Below are 17,459 nucleotides of genomic sequence, written 5' to 3' on the forward strand. Positions count from 1 at the left end.
GAGAAAGTTGTGTGGAGGCCTCATAGCAACCTACCAGTGTCTGAGCTGGAGAGAGACGTTTTGTCAGGAACTGTGGTAATGGGACAAGAAATAATGGGTTCGAACTGGAACAGGGGAAATTTAGGTTGGATATTAGAAGGAAATCGTTTGCTGTGAGGGTGGTGAAGAGCTGGAACAGGTTGTTCAGGGAGGTTGTGGATGCCCCAAACCTGGAGGTATTCAAAGCCAGGCTGGATAAGAAACCCGGTCTAGGGCGAGGCGTCCCTGCCCACGGAAGTACAGTTTGCGACTAGATGACCTTTAGGGTCAACCCTTGCGGCCCCTTCACACGGGTTCTCCGGTTCGACGTACCCGCACTCCTCGTGGGCGCGTGACCCCAGCGCGCCCCTCGCACGCGGCACAGCCCGGCCGAGCCCTGTCCCTTTAAGGCCGCCTCCGCGCCTTACCACGTGCAGGGGGCGGGGCGGGGGCGCCGCACAGCCAATGGGGACCGTCCGAGGGGCGCGGCGCCACCGCGGCCCCGTCCCCATCCCCATCTCCGTCTGCCGGCGGCGCGGGGAGCGCTGCCTTGGTCTGCCCTGCCCGGAGCGCGGCCGGCGTCGGCGCCGCCGCCCGGGAGCGCTCGGCCCCTCGGTCAGGTGACGGGTGGCCGCCGAGAGCGGCGCGGCTGAGCGGGCCGGCGCTCCTTTCGCTTCCCCTCTCCTCGCCTCCGCGGAATGCTGGGCGGCTCCGCAGCGGCTCCGGGGATGCAGCCGCGGCCACCGCCGCTCGCTGCCCGCTGAGCCGCTGAGAGGGGCGCGGCGGGGCCGCCGCCGGGCGGGGCGGCGGCATGGCTCCCACCCTGCTCCAGAAGCTCTTCAACAAAAGGGGCGGCGGCGCCGCGGCCCTCCCCGGCCGGGCTCCGGGGGAGGAGCCCGCCTTCAGGTGAGCCGTGGCGGGCGGCGGCGAGCCCCGGGGGCTGCCGCCGCAGGGCAGCGGGCGGGGCGGCAGAGCGGCCGGCGTGGGGCGCAGGTGTGCCGCAGCCCCCGCGGGGTCCCCCGCCGCAGAGTTTCCGGGGGAGCGGCGGGGGAAGGGGGTGTGGCGGGAGGCACGGCCGCGCCGGGGTGGCTCTCCTCCCGCCTTTCCCTCTCGTTGGATCTCTCAGCCATTTTCTGCGCGGGTTGGCGGTGGCACGCCCGGGGCCCTGGGTCCCTCGCCCCTCGGCAGCGGTGGGGGAGAGGCACCGGGCCCCCCGGTCTGGCGTTTGTGTGCGGTCGATGTGATAACTCGTGCCCAGGTCTCATCAGCACAGGGAAATTAAGAAACGGCTTAATTGTTGTGACCTAAATACACGTGTGCAGTCTGGTGACCCGCTAAGCATTAGGCACCTTTCACTGCCCTCTGCTTTTGATACCATGTATGCTGAAATGTGAGGTTCAGTAGCTGTCGCTGCTTCAGGGTTTATATGTGTAACCTTTATATAGTGTTGATTCTTCGTGTAATATTAGTGTTTTCTCAACCTTCGGGGACAGCATTTTGCTCAGGCTGGTGCTTTGGAGCTTCGTTCGTGTGACATCTGTGCTGCTCACAAGACCGAGCGGCCCGGTGAGCATAGTGACAATCACATGCATGCCCGGTAACCTCTGTGCCTGTTTTTCTGTGCGGCATGAGTTGACTGGTCTTGTGATCAGATGGTACACAGGGTTCAACTGGAATCTGGGCTTTCACTGCTGAAACTACTAAGGATGGTGAGGGAGAGCAGTGGATGATATTTTGATCCACAAAATGCCATAGTGCCAAGTTCTCTAGAAAGATCACAGTCGTGGAACCATTATAATTTCAAAGATGGTCTGTGTGGGACATTGCCATTTGTGTGGCTAAAGTTGCAAGATCGTGGATAACAATGATGTAAGATGGAAATGACAATATATTTGGGTTACAAGATGATTCCTTTGAAAGTGGTTGGACACAGTATGAACTGCATTCATATTAGAGAACAAATCTGGTGAAGTTGCAGAGTCTGTATGCTGTACTTGAAACTGCAAGTTACTCTTGTTTAACTGCTACTTCTTTTAGCACTTATTCACCTTGTGAGTTAAATATCTCCTTTAATATGGAAGAAAACAATTTTCCACATTGAAACTGATGCTTCTAGACTAACTATTATTTTGCATTGTAATTGAATATATTCTATGTCAGAGACCAGCGCTGTTAGATCTGGATTATTGGATTGTTATTGAATTATCGAGTATCTCCACAGAGACAGATTCCTTGCACAGTGTGTTTCCCCTTAAAATTAGTAAGATTATTCCATCTGGAGTATTTAGTGAAGTTATGGATTGTACTTTTTCCTTCTGCCTGTTTTTTGGATAAGATATTCCACGCTTAGTTTTCAGTTTGAGTGATATGACACTTCACATATAAGCTATCATACTGAAAATACTGTAGGTTCTGTAGGTACCCTTCATTCTTTTTATCCCCTAGTTTTCCTCATTCCCTTTCTATCTGACTTTTTTGATGCATCTAAGGTTAATAACATTACTTGAAGTATTTTACATGCGAATGGAGGGTATTTTTGCTTGCTAATATTAATCTTCTTCCTTACGACTTTTAAGTATGCTGTAATGCTTTTTCTTTCTTTCCAGCGATCTGTTCATGATCTGCAAGAGCATGCTTACAGCGTCTTAGAAGCTTTGCTGAGATGCTTTTAAATAGACTTTCTGTTCACCAGTAATCTCTGCTTGGAGAGATGTGATTTGATCTGAGTAGGATATGTAATCCTTTGGTAGCTTCTGTGTTAAGCATATACTGCTGGTCAATGGTTATAATGGCAGAATAATTTTCTAATGACAAGGCTGTCTTTTTAAGGATTTTTAGTTAGCTTTATTCCTTCCAGGTTTTGTGGAGGTCCCTCCACACTCAGTATGTCTTGCAGTGTTTAGCTCTGTTAAGGAGCCCTGTGAGACCAGTAACAATCTATATCCCTGGACTTTCAATTGTTATGAGAGCCTTGAAAGCTTAAGTGTATTCACACACCCTCCTTACCCCAGATAAGAGGAATCACCAAAAATCTCGTTAATAGATAATGCCTCCTGAAATTAATGCAATTTAGCATCTTTTTACAGGTATGTTGTTGGGAAGCTTTGTGTTTTCTAGTCTTCCCAGGAACACCAGGAAAAGTTCTGTTGCAGAGGGCTATCAACCAGGCTTGTGGTTTGCCTGTAACAAGTACTGCAAGTGCTCATTCTGTTGCACTCTCTCCTTTAATGGGAACTAAATCTTGGCCAGAGGTCCGTGCTTCTTTGTTTCTCCAGCTCTGAAGGAAACATCAAACTTCAAGGTCCGTGGTGCTTACCAGGATGAGCTGGCACAGCCTCAAAGAGCAAGAGACATGGTGCCTGTAGATGAATGTGGAGCCACGGAAAATTATTTCCTGGGTGCATGAATATTAACATGTTAATTTGGCTCAGGAGTGCTCTTTTAAAGAACACCTCTAAATTGTCTCCACTAACTGTGCTTTGGCTCACAAAGCCAAGTGGCTTCGGTACATAAACGGGATTACTTTTGGAATTAATGAAATTAGAAAGTGTTTTCCAACCACTAATGGGTATTCAGTCCCTAGGACCATACTACAGCTGATCAAAAGTAGAACTCCAGAACAAATGTGGAGTGTGAGTATGAGTGTGAGTGCCAGGTCCTTAGCACCAATTACTGTGCTCTGTGGGGCTAGTCTGGGCTGGAGCTAGTCTGAGCACATCCATTACCTGCTGGGTGAGGAGAATGTAAATATGAGGAGTAGCTGCTAATATATAGCTATTGGGTTAGTAGGATTTTCTACTGGCCCAGGCCTCCCTTCAAGATAATGGAAGTATGAAGTGGTAGAAGGGTAGTAGTTAGAATTATAGAATAGCTTAATTCTTTTTTTTACAAAAAGAGAAATTATAAACCAGCTGGAGAACAAACGTGTATCAGTGAGATACTACATTTGTTTTAAGCAGTTTTGTACACAGACTTGAGCTTTTCTAACTACTGCTTCTTGCTTCCCTTAACTGAAAATACATATATTTGTGTGTAATACATATGTAAAGATATATGTGTGTATACACATACCCCTTTCAACAGAGGCAGTTGAGTGGCTATAATTGGAATATATTTCTTAACCTATGAGACTCTGAGAAAACCCAAATTACTTTGTGTGCAAGCCATGTGTATTTATGTGGATACATTCCCCTAAAACTTATATTTCCTTATTAAATGTTACTTCCCTTACAACATCGGTAGTTTGTTTTTTTTTGGAGTGCTACCAGGGTCATGTACTCAGCAGAATCATATGCCAGCTCGTATTGGAAGGGACTTTAGAGGTCCTCTAGTTCCAACCACCGCTGCCTTAGACAGGGACACCTTCCACTAGACCAGACTGATCAGAGCCCCATCCAACCTGGCCTTCAACATTTACAGGAATGGGGCATCCACCACTTTTCTGGGCAAACTCTTCCAGTGTCTCACCACCCTCACAATAAAGAATTTTTCCTAATATCTAATCTAAACCTATTCTCCTTGTTTGAAGCCATTCCCCCTTGTCCTGTCACTGTATGCATTTTAAAATATTCTCTCTCTGTATTTTTGGTAGGCTCTCTTTAGGGAATGGAAAGCAGCAATTAGGTTGTTCTGAAGCCTTCTCTTATCCAGATTGAACAGCCTCAATTCTTTCAGGCTTTCCTCATAGGAGAGATGCTCCATCCCTCTAATCATGTATCTCTCCCCTGGACTTGCTCCAACAGGTCAATGCCCTCTCTGTGCTGGGGACCCCAGAGGTAGATGCAGCACTGCAGGTGGGGTCTCACGAGGACAGAATAGAAGGTAGAATAGGCTCCCTGGCCCTCCTGCTTTTAATGTAGCCCAGGTCATGTTCAGCTTCCTGAGTTGCAAGTGCACATTGCTGGGTCATGTCCTGCCTCTCACCCACCAGCATCCCAGAGTCCTTCTGGGCAGGGCTGCTCTGAATCTGTTCATCCCCAGCCTGTGTTGATACCAGGGTTTGCCCTGACTCAGTTGCAGCACCTCACACTTGGTCTTGTTAAACCTTAGGAGATTCCCATGGGCCCACTTCTTGAGCTTGTCCAGGTCCCTTGGGCTGGCATCCTATCCTTCAGGTGTGCAGACAAACACAGCTTCGTGCCATCTGCAGATTTGTTGAGGGCACATGCAATTCCATCATCGATATTCCCCGAGGGACACCACTTATCACTGATGTCCATGAGGACTCTGAGCCACTGACCACTGCCCTCTGGATGTGGCCATCCAACCAATTCCTTACCCATAGAACAGTCCATGAAGTTTTAGGGATTACATAGAGTATAAGCACATAGTATCTCAAGATTAGAATGTCTCAAGTGCTAAGCATATATTTGAGTAAGGTATTGGGGGGTGGCCTTAAGGAAATTGAAATGGATTTCAGATAGTTTGATTGTACTTAAATTGATAGTTTTCTGTAGTTGTGTTTACCTGATTCTAGAAGAAATTTTCACATCAGTGTTTTTCTGTACTTTTCAACGTAAAGTCTGAGGTTATCCTTAAGCTGTGTGTTCAGACTTCTACCTAATTTCAGTCTTGGGTAGTTTGGCTTGGTTTTGTTTTTTTGTTTTTTATTTTTTTTTTTTAATAAATGTATTGGAGTTTTTGGAATACTGCTTTCACTGCTAAATATATAATTTCTGCATTGCAACCTGTGATTAAATTTCTTTTATACTGGTATGTGTAGAGAAGGACTATTGTAAGGTAGGAAATAACTTCATTTTATGTGGGCTTTTTTTTTTTAAGAAAAAAAGGTATTTCAGCTGTGTCTGAAACTTGCATGCAGTCTATTTCTCAGCTGCTCCTTCTGGTGTCTGTAATGGAATGGATGTCATGTTGTAGCTGCAGGATATCTATTTGGTAACAGTTTGTTAGCTTTGGTATATGAGAATTTGTTTGGCAGCTGGTACTAGTGATTCCTTTGGTCATAGTGCTGAAATGTTGGTGCAATCCTACTTGCTAAGCATTATTTCACAGCATTTATTATCAGCCTGGCAATGTTCCACCTTCTGAAAAGGGAAATAAAGGAGTAGTGAGCTTGGAGTCTGCTTGTATACCAGTTTGTTCAAATGAAACATTCCTCAGAACGTTCTTGTGACCTAATTATTTTTTTTTTCTTGAACTTCATGCCATTTTGTAGAGATCCACACAGCAACAGCCCTACTACACACCCATGTACGTCTTCATACATAGAAATATTCATAAACATCTGTATATAAACCCTTTGAAAAATATTTGAAGGAAAGTCACTGTTTTATATGCTGTAAAAGGGCAATCCAGCCCAGGGCCAGATCTGAGCATGAGGAAAGGTCAAAGAGCGGATCTAAACCATACAGCATTTCACAGACAGCTGAAAGTGAGCCCTAGGCTGCAGTATTGCACCTTTGTACTGTTGTTAGTCTTTCATCACTAAAGTGAGCTAAAGAATAAGTTCTGCAAAAAGGGATTTATTACAGTCTCACTCAAAAAAAACCTGCTTAGAGAGGAAGTAATTGAAAGTATGGTCTTTTGACATGGAAACCACGCTTCTAAGTCTGGGCTTTTTTGGAGGAAAACAATCCCCAAGTCCTCTGGTTTTGAGCTTTGCAGGAACTAAGGCAATTCTTCTTTAGTTGTTTGGATTTCCCCTCCTCAAAAACTGCTGTCTCTTGGTTTCCTCTAGCTTTGCTCTGACTGTAGCTTCATGTCTCTTAAAGTTGCCAGAAGACACCATGTTTTTTGTTTTAGCTTTTTCTTACAAGTGACAAAGTGTGGAAATGCACAAGCTACTGACATTCTGAGAGGGATGCATCTTAGTAAATTCCATTATAAGATCGATTATTGCCTGACAGTCAAATGGGTTTTGCCTGTAGGTTATCTTATTTCTGACATACAAGTAACATATCCATGGAGATACAGGCATTAATTCTTGAATTGGTGTGCAGTTGGATAGGTGCTTGATTCCTTATTCTTAGGGCACTTTTGCTATTTGCATGCCCAGAACTGGATGAGTACTGTGCCACATACTATGCTCAGTGGAAAGTGATTTGAGAAATAGTAGCAGCAGAAAGCCTTGGAGGTACCTTTCCTTGTTGGTGGCACACCTTAAAGCAGGAAACATTGCAATTTAACACAGTGATGCTAATGTTGAAAGGGAATACATGTTGACAATAATGGCTTGAGATGAATGAGAAAATAAAGCTGTGTACAGCTGAAAAATGTGGACAAGCATTCCCAAAAGCTGAATTTATGAGAAACATTTTAAAAACCAATGCAAAGCTTTGTTGCCAGTAGAGGCTGGCTTCATGCAAACTTAGATAAACTTTGTAACTTTTCTTATGTAAACTAAGGTAAAGTTGCAAAATAGCTTTATTAAATTTAGGGGAAAGGAAGGTGGAAGAGTTTTGGCAAAAATGTTATAGTCTTTAGTCATCATGTTATCCCACTTCTGTGTTGTGGGATGTAGGTGTTTCCAATGCATGGTAGTGGCCTTCAGCTGTTGCTTTGGTCTGAACAGTGAGTAACAGCAGACCAAATGCCCTGAGAGAGTAGATGTGACAACGTAGCTGGGGCCAGGGGGGACAGAAAATGGGGTAATTTTTCTTATGTAGATAATTCCTTATTCTGACATTTCAGTATTATTGAAGCTGCTGAGGGCTTCCTTTGAAAAGAAAATTTTTTTGGATTAATATGGTATGTGCTACAAATCTTGGTGATGTATCTGTTCCTTTAAAAATTCCTTATGACACTTATCATGTTCTTTCATCATGTACTTTGCACTTTACTGATGTTCATGGATAGTTTTTGAAGAGTAAATTCAGATTGGAATCATGTGTTGTGTTTTATATTTGTCTGGAGTTCTAAGTGCACCCTTAATTAAGAGCACGCTGTTGTCTTGTATGAAGCTTAGATGAAGCATTGTAAGAAGAATGTTCTTAGGCTGTCCTAATTACCAGTATTTGCTGTGTAAAGGTTTCCATGGGTACACTTCTTAGGCAAAAGATGAGGAATGCAATTCTATGGGGTGGTGGTTAACAGGCTTGCTAGAATAAGCAGGAAAAGGAGGACTTTGAATGGGGTAGTCATGCGAAGACAGCAAATACCTGTCTGCACTTTTTCCGTGTGCTTCCTGTGATAGTGTCAGGTTACTATTGGTCTGACTAGCAGGCGTGGACACGGCAGTTCGCCTTTACCTGTCATGAATCAGCTCCTCTGTGTGTGCTCTGCCTATGCTGCTTCTTAATCATCATGCTCAGGTTCTTATCTGTTCTGCTCTCTCCCCACCTTAACGGGGCCTTTCTCAGGTCACTCCATTTTCCCTGTTTGTCACTCGAATACCTTAGTAATGTCATGTTTTAATGTGTGAGACTGAGGTCACAAGACAATCTCCTGTGCAGACTACGAGGCAAAGTGTTTTGAGGCACTGAGGATGAGCTTAGGAGTTCTAGCAACAGTGCTTGTGTCTTCCCTGCATTGACTAGGGCAAGTGCTGCTGAAATGTGTTTGGTCAGTCAGCACACTTTTGGATATTTAGAATTTTACTGATAAACGGGTACGAGGGCTTTACATTACACTTGCTGTGTTAAAACTGAGTCATGATTCTGCTTCCATGGACTGTGCTGAAGTGAAACTTGAGCTGTGTATGATGTAATTACTGAATCAGTGTGGAGCTTTCTCTGCAGGATGCTCTCACTTCAGTGCAGTACAGCTCAACTTTTCTCCTCCAAGGTGCTCAGTGAAATTTTAGGTGTGCTAATGAAATCAACTATATTAAGTAAATAATTGACAATTTTTATTTATATTTCTAATAGAGGTGCTAGCAGTCTGAATTTGGTATTAGCACTTTCAAATTAGAAATCTGAGCACAGTAGTACTTAATTTTTTAGAATGGAATTGGAAAGTTTCTTACAAAAACAACTCTGCTTTGATTTTCGCTGAGTTTACCGACTTTTATGAAAGAAAACAGAGGCTTGAATGAACTCAGTGCTCTGAATTTATGTGTAGGGTATTTGTACTGAGTTCTGAATCTGGATGTTATCCAACACCTGAAATTGCTCAACTTTTGGGGTTGGATTTGTTAATGGACAGCTCCAGGAGTACAACAATCTGAGCAGAGTACATTAGATAAAGATTTTGAAGGAAACTCCAGAGAGAAGGCTGCTGAACACATGGTTCTGAGCAAGTTATTCTTAAATTATTATTATTTTTTCATTGAATGTGGATAATTTTGCAGAATGTAATATAATGTTGTAATGTTGAAACCCTCTGTGGTTGGGAAATGACAGTTCTTGTAATTTTTTTGAAATCTGCAGTTCACAGAAATTAGTTTATGTTCAGACAAGTTTTTGTGGTATCTTGTGTTTTTCTATGGGGCACATGAGCTTGTCTGGCTATTGCTGAACAGTTGAGCACTTGTGTCTGTCACATTTACTTGCCTTTCCTTTCACATTCCCTCAAAATGACCTTTTAAAATCTTCACATTTAACATTTTGCTTCTAACTGGCACTCTAAAATGGTTTGACTTTTCAGGACAAATCGTACTATAGGATAGGTCATGAGCCTTTTGTTTCTGAAATGTCCTGTCTTGTTTAAAAGCTTGGGCAGAGACCTATGAGGCTGCTGCGAAGGAAGGTGCAGGTGCAAGGCAGCAGAAATTTGACACAGAAGCCACTTTGCTCAGCTGTGGAGCAGCAGGGTTAGTCCATGCATGTGAGGGCTTGGTCTTGGTGAATGGCTCCAATAACAAGATGCTACTGCATTCTCCTCTTCTGTGTTGCATTGGGTATTGGCTGGACATTTGTCACTTCCACAGTAGCGTTGGTAGAAGAGTTCTTCCTAGTCTGTGTTAAGCTGTCACACGTGCAGAAATGGTTATGGAGGGCTAATCCTCAGATGTGTTGAGAAGGCTGGAATAAAGAACAGTGATTTGGTGGCCACTTCACTTAGCAGACAACCATAGTTTCATGCATCTTAGCTCCTACTTGATCTTGGCTTTTAGCCTGGAGGAAGGTTGCGCTCCTGTGTCAGCCACATGAAACAGCTTCAGGAGTGCAACCTGTGCCCTCCCAACTGTTAAAGTGTTTTTAGATCACATAAAGACTTGGAAAAATTAACCCTCTCTCATTATAAAAGAATTTATAAGATTTGCCTGTGCATATAAATCATGCTTGCAAAGCACGAAAATGAATTAGACACAATTCTAACTTCGGGAGTGGGTGGGTAATACCTAATGATTTTGGTACTTGGGCAACTTGGATATATGTCAGTCACCTCCTGTGGACTAGATGACAGTACAGTTGAGTTCAAAGAAGTTCAGGTACTAAATTTCTTATGTTCAGAAGTTCCTGTAAGCAGTCTTACAGACAGTGATGTATTTGGGAATGCTTTTGAATGGGACTAGGGAAATAATGTGTATTTGAAAATAGCTGCTTCTGTTTGTGACTTTATGGTAGCACTTGTAGAAGTGCTGTAAAATGCTTAGGTAGAGCTGGACTGGATAATGGATGCAGGGATAGGTATGCAAAGAAGACAAAAATGCAAACAAAACAAGGTATTTTGTAGTGAATGTGGGTTTTTTGAAACAATCAGTCAACTCAATGAGCCCGTGTGCACATTGTTAATGCATCTGTCCAATTTCTTTGTTTTTAAGCAAAACATGTCTGTGTGAAGTGCCAAAGATGGCTTGAATTTCTGAATTAAACTTTGTTTACTGCTTAAAGAAATATTTCGGTATTTGTATTTAAATGTGTTAGGATGTGAACAAGAAATTTGATTTGATTTTGGCATTCTGTTTGTTACTGAAGCACTAGAAGTTGCATTAGAGTAGTATCCTTGGTGCCTATTTTGACAGAAAGTGAAAATAAAGAGTTTTGTTTGTATTTAAATGAAGTTACCCTGAATCTGTAGTTAGGATGGCTTCTAGTGAGTCTGCTCTGGTGGACTTCATGTCAGGAGTAAATCAGGTCTGTTATAAAGGATTTTCTTGTACACTTTTTCTGGCGAATGCTAAAGGAGCTTGACCGATTTTTTTACCTTCTTGTGAGGAGAAAAGTTTCTAATTTGTCTAAATAATTGCTACATAAGCTTGCTGACTGAAATTTGCTTGCATCTCTCAATGTGCTAATCATTCTTACTGTCGGACAAGGATGCAGCTGGATTTTCTGTGTGATTTTTATTTTTTTGCTCAAATATTTCAGGATTGATGAACTGATACGTGGCAGCCAAATGTTAGCCTGCTACTTGGTGTGGTCAGCTGTAATTATGTACAAACCTGACTGGATAAACTTCTAAGTCTGCTATAATACTAATGTTTTTGAGAAAATGTTTGGGATCCTATGTGAGTAGTTTAGAGTGGTTGCCCTGCTTTAAGGAGGGGAGTCTGTTTCATAACTTAATGACTATTTATACATTCAAAGTCCTACGCAATTGGTGGTAAACAGAACACAAGTCTTTAGCATAGTGGCTTGCAGCAAGGGTAGGTTTGCCCATGCCAGTCAGCTGCAGGACTGTGGTTTGTTTAGTTGGTTTTGCGTGTAGTTTTTTTCATTGAGAAGGTATATGGTATGAGTGATTTAATTACCATGGCCTTCTGCACATAGTCCCAAGATGTGGTTACTCCTTCCCTTTCTAGTTAAACTTGAAAATAAATCTAAGCCTTCAAGCTTCAGTTCTAGTTACTAGAAAGCTACTTTCTGTGCTGTCTACAAGATAGAGTTAAGGAGGGTGTTTTGGATGCAATAAACAAATTATCATAACAGCAAGAGGAGAAAAACATATTTTTAGCTATAACTAGTGAAAAATGCCGGAGCTGACGTTATGTCCGTCCATGTTATCACTTCATTCAATCTAAGTCAGTATTTCCTGGCATTCATCTAGACCGAGGCAATGGACTTTGCTGTTCATGCTGTAGCAACTTTTGGGTTGAGCATGGCTACTGTGTATGTGTTCTTTCCCATATTTTTGCCAGTTGGGTAAATCAGTACTTCCTCATAAATATTCAACTTGATTTTTTTCCTTCCCTTCTTGGTTATTGCAGACTAACTTTTCAGTTGCAATCTCTGGTTTAGAAGGATCAAAACACATCTTGTTCTTACAACAGTTTAACATAACCATTTACAGAGGTCTTATCAATATTATGTTAGCAGGTCAAAAAAAACTGGGATGCTTCAGCTGTCAGAACTGTTAGAGAGCCACATCTGATATCTTTTCATAGAATAGGAATTTCGGAGGTAAATTTTAATTTATTTTTAAGTGAAGTGATACTACTGAGTTTTTACTTTTGGGTTAAATGGACCTGACCCCTTCTGAAACAGTTTTCCTTGAAAGAGGGACATGGGGTCCATGGATAGCACTTGCCTTTAGCCCCCTGGAGAGTGTTCTTTTGTACCATGGGAGTGCGCGTTCAGAACAATGATGAGAAATGGGGATTTACAATCTTTCTGCGCCCCTGGGAAGAGTACCCTAAACTTCTGTCTGTAAAGCTTGAGAAAGTGCCACATCCTCTGCAGTTCACAAAGCCCTCTTGTGAGTGTAGCCTTTTCATAGTGGAAATGGAGGAGATTTGTAAAGAAATGGTAGCTGTTAACATGCTGGTGTTTTTAACTACTTTGAGTGAAGGTGTTTGGGTGTGTTATAGCGGAAAAAAAATTTTTTATTTAGCTTGAAAAATCTGGGGGGAGTGTTAAACACCAGGCATTGTTCATCTCTCTGTATCTATGTATTTACTTATGTCCAATAAATGGCATTTTTTCTTACAATTTTTTTTTCATATTCTAAAATTAATCCTTTGAACAGAGGTTTGGAAGCTATCTACAGACTCCTTCTTAAATAAAAAGAATAAAATAGAATATAAGGCTTTATAGAGGAGGGAGAAGAAACAAGAAAGAGCAGGCAACCAAACCCATGCCTCAGGATACCAGCCCTAAGGTGAGGTGATATCTGTTTTGGCCTGCTCAGTTAGGTGGGAGATACTATGATCTCAGATCTGTCAGTACTTTTATACAGCATTGCAATGGAGTAAGAGCTAGTACAGTGTCATCAATACCAGATTCTGCCTTGCATTGTTGCTCAAAATTCTCCTTCACATGTACAATGTGTAGTTCTTCCTTGTGTTCAAGAGAAGGTGGGGAGAGGCAGAGGCAGGATAAAAGATTTCTCTTAATCTCATTTTCTGGCAGAGGCAGTTCCCAGACGTGCCTTGGCAGTGTCTGTATTTAGTAGCTGTGTTCCTGGCTGCTGGCCCAGTCACATGGCGCTGCTGGAACAAGTGACACGGGAATGATGCATTAGCTGAGATCCAGGGCTGCGTGCCGGAGGAGCTGGGGTGGCCTGGCTGGCCCGGCCGCCTGTGCCTGGCCACGCAGCAGAGACGCCCGGCCCGGCACTGCTTGCTCCTGGATGGCCGCGGCTGTTTGGTTCGAGCTGTTTGGCTCCAGTGAAGGCTGGAAGCTGGTTATTGCAGGTGCCTTGAAAAAATAAACAGGGAAAGAAGCAGAGTCAAATCCTAGAGAGTGTTAAATTAAAAACAAATTTTCAGTTCTTTGATATTATGGATTGTCACTATGAAACAGCATGCGCAAAATACTTTACTTACTTTGGGTCAGCTGAGCTCTCCTGACTGTTGGAAGCTACAGAGATGACCAGAAGGTGGGATGGAAAGGGGAAAGTTGCTTAGACTAAGTACGGCTTTCTGGGTGGAGGAAAGAACTAGGTAATGGACCCAGGGTGCTAACTTTACTGCAGACTTTACCTTTCTTTGTTTCAAGACCTAGTTTAACAAAAACCACTCTTCTCTTAATGGTAAAACACAAATTCATGCCTTTTTTCATGCAGTTGCAAGCCTTTAGCTCTTCTCTTTGCTAATGAGGAATTCCACTTCTGGAGCTAGCAACTAAGCACTCTCTGTCCTGTTTGTGGTCTTACTTCAATGTACTTGCTGGCTGTTTTCTTGGTTAGGGTTTTGTTTTATTGGGGGTTTATTTTTTTATTTCTACATTATTACTGAAATACTCTGTGAAAGCTAGCTCCCAAACTTCAGACTTGTAGATAAGCCAGTGAGCAGTGATTCCTGATAACTTAGAAGTTGAGTTGTGACACAATGGTTAATTGGGCTGTTCTTTATGTTTGTAGAAGGCTGATGTGCCCTTTATAGTGACTCCAACTTGCGTAGATCTGTTTGTTAACCTCTGTTAGCAGTGTGTGTGTGTTGTCATTTTTTGTGCCTGCCTGTGATGATATTCTTTTGTAGCAACAAAGATGATGAAAAAATGCTTCCAGCCTTACAAAAATCCAGTATATTATCCTTTCCTAAGCAGGGAATCTGTGGAATTCCAGCTTTTTCAATGAACAAATATATCTAATATTGTTTTGGATTTTGTAGCGCGACATAGAGGATTATCCTAAAAACAAAAAAAATGACCCTTCTGTATGTACAGTGATTTGATACCAAGAACTTTATTTTTCTCCACCTGAACTCTTTCTTAAGGAAAATTGGTCCTGAGAGAGAGAGAGAGCAGTGCTCCAAATGATACCTTCACACTTGTGTGACAAATCTGCAATGTATCCCACCTAACTTGTATGAAACTAGTAAGTATGTATCATGCTTGAAGACAGTAGCTCACCTGAGGTTAAAAGGGCTTTGCCATATTAGGACTACTTAAAGTCATTATGGAAAAGGAATGCAGTGTGGCTTCAGCACAACTCTTCAATATCTGAGGTTTTAGAAGGAGAAGGAACAATGCAGGGTAAATTACTCAAATTAGGTGGGAGGATGGGAACCTATGTCTTCCACATAAGCTATTCAATGGACTAAAAGAGGGAAAATCATCATTAAGCAGTCCAAAAGAGATTCCCCTTCATCTTTAAGCATGTGTTTTGGCACTAATCCTGAATGTCTGGGTCTAGGCATTTTTTGTGTATTAATTTTGCTAAGTGTATGGTCTGCAAAAACAAATGCTCCCTGAAGCAGCAGGTATGATTCAAACTATTTTCCTTAAGCTTCTCTAGCATCTTCTAAAAGATGTTTGGAAAATAAAGCCTTGCATGGGTGTCTGAAAATATTATCTTAGATTTGAAAACAGTGATTAAGTTTTAGTGTACAGCTGTAACTTTCACAGAAAATTATTCTTAGCTACCTCACATATATTTATTTCCTCTTTCCCCCACCCTGAATTTTCTTGCTAAAGTGCTACCTTGAGTTGAAATAATTTAGGCAATTGTCTTGCAGTGAAGATGAAGGACAGGAAATGACCTACAAACAGAGCAGGTGACATGATGTCACAGCCTAGAAAAAGAGTGATTAAACTCTACTTCACAGAGGATTGTATCTGCAGAGCAGGACGCTTTCTTCCATTTTTTCTGTAATCTACTTTATGGACTCTGTGGGTTTTCCATGTATGGATTTATGTATTATTTTGTTGTTGTTTAGAAACTGTCCTGTGGATTTTCAATGTTAATTCCCGAGGTACTTTAGGATTTATGTTATTCTACAGATGATTGTATTTACAGATGAGGTAGTGTTGTGAAGCACATCTACTTAGTGAGCTTACAGGTGTTCCTTGTACTAATGTCTGATGTGAATTTGATATTTTGGTGAATGTTCCAGAATTTTGGTTTGTTTGGGGAAAAGGTAGTACAGAAGTGAAGGCTATTATTTCCTGATCTTAGTAGAAGTGTATTATTTCACTTGTTTCATTCACACTTCAAAGATGACTGTAACACTGGGGTTTAAAGTGCTCTTCCTCAGTGAGGTGAGGGCTAGCATTGTCCTCTCCCACATCATTTCAATCACTTGAGAACAAGCCAGAGATTTCACTTGTTTTCTGCATTTGGGAGGAGGAGTGATTGTGATCTGGTACTTGTCACTTCTCTGGGGATCGAAGTGGAGTTCTTTCTTATTGCTATAGGTTTCTCTTAGCAACAGGGCAAGTTGTTCAATCTAACCTTGCTCTAGTTTTTTTGCTTCACTTCTGCCCAGTTTTTAGAGGTTGGGGTTAACTGTGATTACAAAATCGTTTTAAAGGTACTGTGCTATTTAACAGGTAGCACGTAGCACTGGGTTTTGAAATCTTGCTTCTAACTCTACTGCTGGTCTGGTTGACCATTAACAAAGTCATTTTCCCTTTTTAACCTGGAAGGGAAATTTCAGTAGGGCTGTTATCTTATAAAATGTCTGAAATTTTACTCATGGGGAGAAAGCCTATGGTAATTCATGACAGGTGTGAGTTATGAGCAGATATGTCTGGGTAACTTTTTTTAAAGCAAAGATAGGGAAGATAACTTTCTGCAGTAGAATTACCAGAGCCTAACAGAACATCCTGTGTGCAGCTTTGGTCAGTGCAGTACAAGAAGGATATTTAAGCTATCAGAGAGTGCCTAAAGGAGGGCAGCAAAGATGGTGAAGGGCCTTGAGCAGAAGCTGTATGAGGAATGGCTGAGGCCACTCAGTTTGTTCAGCCTGGAGGAGATTGAGAGGAGACCTCATTGCAGTTATAACTCGTCATGAAGGGACTGGGAGGGGCAGGCACTAATCTCTTCTCTGTGGTGACCAGTGACAGGACCTGAGGAAATCACCTGAAGTTGTGCTGCAGAGGTATAGGTTGCATATTAGAAAAAAGTTACTCACCTAGAGGATGTTTGGGCACTGGAACAGGCTCCGCAGGGAAGTGGCCACAGCACCAATCCTAACAAAGTTCAAGAAGTGTTTGGACAGCACTTTGGGACTTAAGTGTGACTCTTGGGGATGCTCCTGTGCAAGCCCAGGAGCTGGACTTGATATTCTGTTTTCTGTGATCCGATTCCTTTGTTCTGTTCAAAAACCTAACTTTATTTGACCGGGAGTATTTTGTTAGTATTTTTGTCATCAGTATTGCCATTGAATTATTTGAAGAGGTATATGACTCGTAAATTCTCATTGAGCAACTTGAAGTCTGCAGCAAACCTTTTCTCATTGTTTTCCTTCATGCTTTAAAAAAAAAAAAAGCTTATCAAAGTGCTGGTGTCAAGTTCTTGTCCAAGTATAAGTAGTATTTGTCCTTAGGAAAAAAAGCATTATAGTGCCAAATATCTAGTATGTTTCTTGGTGTTGGTTGTTGGGTTTTTTAAACTGATCACCATATGGCAATGATGACAGATTCTTACTTGCTCCTAAGCTATATGAGGTTGCTAGGGGTTGTCAGATGACACTTGCTCACATGAGAGCCATTAACAGGGTGTTGTAGCCAGTGTTAGAACAACCTTGCAACTAAGGGCGAGTCACTGCAGAAGCAACTATGCCCTTTTTTTTTTTTTTTTTTAAGAGAGGCGGTATGGTTCAGTCTTGTGACTACATAATTGCCAGCTACCTAAATCACATACCAGGAAACAAACATAGCTAAAGTCAATATTAGCTGTTGTATCTGCTACAGCTTTGCACCAGGCTTAGTAGGAAA

At 42.2% G+C, this 17,459-nt stretch overlaps 1 protein-coding gene across 1 annotated transcript in view; it reads left to right on the forward strand.

The window, feature by feature from the left end:
* The first annotated feature begins 829 nt into the window (after positions 1-829).
* Positions 830-17,459, forward strand: part of FNIP2 (folliculin interacting protein 2) — a 46,244-nt gene continuing 29,614 nt past the window's right edge. The window contains exon 1 of the mRNA XM_062492879.1: positions 830-924. Within this exon, the coding sequence (XP_062348863.1) occupies positions 830-924 (95 nt within the window). The remainder of the gene's footprint in view (positions 925-17,459) is intronic.

The sequence above is a fragment of the Cinclus cinclus genome, chromosome 5 (assembly GCF_963662255.1).
Source record: "Cinclus cinclus chromosome 5, bCinCin1.1, whole genome shotgun sequence".
In the NCBI taxonomy this organism is placed as follows: Eukaryota; Metazoa; Chordata; class Aves; order Passeriformes; family Cinclidae; genus Cinclus; species Cinclus cinclus.